The following is a 4373-nucleotide window of genomic DNA, read 5'->3' on the forward strand; positions in this document are numbered from 1 at the left end:
ATACTTGTTCTTAATTGTAAGCTTGTTGAGCTCCTGATAGTCGATGCACAGTCTCATGCTTCCATTCTTCTTTTTGACAAATAGCACCGGTGTACCCCACGAGGATACATTGGGTCTGATTACTCCTTTATCTAACAACTCTTGTAATTGCTTTGCTACTTCCTTCATCTCAAAGGGCGCCATTCTGTACGGGGCCTTGGATACCGGTTCCGTTACAGGTGCTAAGTCGATCCTAAACTCAATTTCTCTGTCTGGAGGAAGTCCTGCTAACTCATCGGGAAACACATCTGGAAATTCATTAACTACTGGAATATCTTCAAGTTTTGCTGGCTTCTGACTTCTATCAATCACATAAGTAACGAAATGCTCGCATCCTTGCCATAGTAACTTTTAGCTTGAATCATTATTAAAAACTTCTTTGCTTGTTTCTGGCCCTTAAATGTTACTATCCTCTCGTTTGGCATCTTCACCATTACCTTCTTATTTCGACAATCTATCTGGGCATCGTGCTTAGATAACCAATGCATTCCTAAGATAATGTCAAACTCTCCTAGCTTAAATGGTATCAAATCTATACAAAACTTATTACCAGAAATCTCAATCTCAAAATTCCCATAAAATTGATTAATGGATATACGTTCTTGATTTGCTAATTTCACAGTCATTAGTTCATTTACATACTCAACTGGACAATTTAACTTACTAACAAAATATTGTGAAACAAATGATCGAGTTGCTCCCGAATCTATTAACACTTTGGCACATAAAGAATTCACATTAAGCGTACCTGCCACGACATCAGTATCCTGGATAACGTCTTTCACAGACTTATCAAAAACTCTAGCCCTTGGAGTTTCATTCACTACTGGAGTAGATCCCATAATTCTTAATGCATTACTGACTGGGGCTGGTGTCTTGCAATCCCTGGCTATATGTCCTGCCTTTCCACATTTAAAGCATGTAAATCCAATAGCTGGAAACTTAACTGCTGGATTCGGAGTAGGTTGATCCTTGTTTACTGGTTCTCTTGATGGCTGATTGTGGCACTCCCTCGAGTAGTGCCCTTTCTGATTACACTTGAAACAAACCACGTTCAACTTATTACACTACTAGAAAAACATCAATATACATCGGCTAAAAATCGATGTCTATGAATGCAAAAATCCGATGTCTTCGTGGGTGATGTTAGAGACCCCCCCCCCATTTAACATCGGTTTTAAACTGATGTTAAAAAACATATAACATCAGTTCTATGTTTAAAACCAATTTCTGTATCTTGATATTAAAATTCTCATGCATATCTAATCTTCATATATCATCAATATGATATTTTTATCAATTTAAATATACGTGAGCTAAGCAAAATCTTTCAATTTAACCAATAAACTGATGTTAGTAGTACCAGTAACAATAGTTTTCATCAAACAACCGATGTTAATAGTACCTTTGACATCGGTTCTTCATTGGTAACTGATGTCTATTTGTGACATACTGATGTCTATAATGCTTGATAACATCAGTTTTTTGTTTCAAGATTTTTTTGTTGTAGTCTTTAACATCGATTTTTACTGCTGTCAATGGTCAACTAGAACTGATGTATCAAGCTTTGATAACCATCATTTTTTTATTTTGTGTCAAATGTTTATAGTATTACATTAAAATCAGTGTTATGTCAAAAAAATGATGATAAATGGCTTTGTTTTAAAATCAGTTGGTTTTTATAAAATGATGTCCGATCACTTGTTTTATCCATGCAAAAATCAGAAACACAGATGCCAAAAAATTGCCAGAAAACCAAGCAATTGCCATTTAACAACCAAATTCAGCTCCAATATTTACCAAACGATCATTCCAATCTCCAACCATCCAAATTAACATCCTAATCTCCAAACATCCAAATTATCATCCCAACATACTAACTATATAGTTTCAAATCTAAACTACCAAATATGAACTACTAGACATTCATCCATAATCTTTTCTAATTACTAGTTACAATCCGAATACATGCAACCAAAATCAAGGGTTTTTCATATTATAATATAGGTACTAGTCGCCAAGCTAGAGTCGCCAACAGCTACATGATGGTTTGGATATAATCAAGCGTATCATAGCGAACGACGTGAAGTTCCCCCTTTTTATAAGACTTGCGACTCTTGGAGGCCCACTGGAACACAAATAAACCTATGTTATTCCTCAACCAACTGAAAAGTAATATTCATAGAATTAAGAAAAGTAAAAAATGTACCTTGTCTAGCAGCTTCATCTCCTGGTCCTCAATTAAATCTTTCATATATCGCATGACCACATATCCACATTCTGTGCCACCTGGTTGTTTATGGCATCCCTATACATTCCAATAAAATTTTGACAATTATTGACATCGAAGATTAATCATAATTCCATATTTTACAAAAATGAAAAATTAAAAAATTGACTAAATACTCACAACAAGGTTTTTAACTTTGGGATTCTTGTTTACCCGTCCTTCCTGAGCATTACAAGATCTCACTGCCCTGTAAATGTTATAATTATAAAATACAGTGTCAAATCCATCAATTACCGATTACATTCAATATATAATTGCATATTGAAGTAAAAAATTACCGCATTAAAGCCTTTTCAAGGTCCTAAGGATGAGGATGATGAGGCAATAGATTAAGGATGAAAATTTCTGATTCCCAAAACTCAATCAAAATCCAATGTAAACTGTTTTCATTATAAACAAATTAAAGTGAGCAAAATGTAATTTAAAAAAAATACATATCTGATAATTTAAAAAATTACATATCCGATAATTTTACATACATTATAATTAATTTACCAACAACTATATGACTAATCAAGGCCATACAATATTTTAAAATAGGACGCACAAAAAGAGACATACTTGTAGTTATAAGGCATAAAGTTTATCCGAAGAACTCCATCTTTCAGCCTTTGCACAACATATTCATTAAATTCATCATTCAGCTTGTATGTGGAAGGATGAAGAGAACCAAACATCGCTGACAAATCTCTACTCGGCGTATCCCGAAACACTGAATACAAATACCTAAAAAATTAAAAAAAAATAAAAATTACATTTTCTGTAAATAGATCATTACTGTATAAAATGAGACCATATTCTAAAAAAATATAAAAATAAGCTTACCCCATGTATGTTGATATAGGAGACTGTCCAATCAATTTAAACTCTAGTAATTTAAGTATGTTCTCATTTAGTAAATATACAGTTCTTTCAATTCCAAAGATTTGAAAATCACATGGAACCGATATCGAGTTTCCACTTTCCTTCATCATTGTCGACGCAAATTTGTTCAACAACCTAAAGCGAGGAGGCACATTGTCCTTTGGCTTCACAGAATTAAATGCATTATGCATTCTTTGCACCTCACTCACATTCTGTGCATTTTTCTTTTTCTATAATAAATATTTAAGCATATAACTGGTATTATTCACTTTAGTACAAATTTGTACAACCTCCTAAAAATAATGACACTTGGTTTGTAATTAAATTATATACCTCGGAACCAGTAGTGGAGGTGTATATGATCATGTCTTTGGGCCATGCCAAATGAGAACTGATGACTTGTTGGACGGTTTCTATCTCACCAACCACAGGAACAGGCACCGAAGGATCGTCCTGGATGCTTCCAACCACCCCAACACGAACAAATCCTGGTTCTAGAGGCACTCCATGAACCGATTTACTCATTCCACCTCTTTCATCAAAAACAACACCAAAAGCTACCTTGTTATCAATGCTCTCCACTGCCATTTCATATTTACAAGGACCCTATAGTTATAATTATAAATCAAAATAGACACTTTCGGCTCAAACAATTTAATAACATACAACATTATCATATAAATCAATCAAGTATACACTGTAATTGTATACCTTTTATCCCGGTGGACCAGGAGGAGGACTAATAACAACAAAATCTGCACCATCTTAATCCTCATCGGTCATCAATTCATCTTCCATCAAATCTTTTGCAACTTTCCTTCAGTTCTTTTATTCTTGTTCTTGTTCTTTTACCCCAGGACAACTTGCTTTTCCAGACATTGGTGAATATAGATTTGCCCCAGCAACCAAAGCTTTCAAATCAGCAATTTGCAACTCAAGATTATGAAACTGCTCTTTGGTAATGTGATTTCTTGTCTGTTTTATTAAATCGAAGTACAATGTTGGAGGTATGAAGTTTCCACCCCCACGAACCATTCTCGCATGCTCAGAAGTTTCCAATACAGTGGTGAGTACATCATTAGTTCCATCCAGCTTGAATTCACCATTTCTTTGCTTTTCGAGTAAAGAATCCTGTTAAAACCATGAGAGTAATTAGGTATGATTGGAAAATTAAAGAAGC

At 34.3% G+C, this 4373-nt stretch overlaps 1 protein-coding gene across 1 annotated transcript; it reads right to left on the reverse strand.

Annotated features, from left to right (window-relative positions):
* Nucleotides 1-2189: 2189 nt before the first annotated feature.
* LOC141703572 (uncharacterized) lies at nt 2190-3781 on the reverse strand. The gene is made up of 6 exons (XM_074507047.1): nt 3527-3781; nt 3155-3423; nt 2891-3055; nt 2450-2516; nt 2249-2347; nt 2190-2204 (listed from the first exon to the last, which is right to left on the reverse strand). Exons 1-6 carry the CDS (start codon nt 3779-3781, stop codon nt 2190-2192), a joined length of 870 nt encoding a protein of 289 aa, XP_074363148.1.
* Nucleotides 3782-4373: the final 592 nt, after the last annotated feature.

The sequence above is a fragment of the Apium graveolens genome, unplaced genomic scaffold (genome assembly GCF_009905375.1).
Source record: "Apium graveolens cultivar Ventura unplaced genomic scaffold, ASM990537v1 ctg6769, whole genome shotgun sequence".
NCBI classification, from domain to species: domain Eukaryota; kingdom Viridiplantae; phylum Streptophyta; class Magnoliopsida; order Apiales; family Apiaceae; genus Apium; species Apium graveolens.

Bases quoted from the DNA above. Each gene is read 5' to 3' on its own strand.
- LOC141703572 (XM_074507047.1), bottom strand. From the start codon at position 3,781: ATGGCAGTGGAGAGCATTGATAACAAGGTAGCTTTTGGTGTTGTTTTT. The intron at 3,424-3,526 runs GTATATAATTTA...TATTTATTATAG, and splicing joins CCTCCACTACTGGTTCCGAG to AAAAAGAAAAATGCACAGAA. The intron at 3,056-3,154 runs GTAAGCTTATTT...TTAATTTTTTAG, and splicing joins CCTATATCAACATACATGGG to GTATTTGTATTCAGTGTTTC.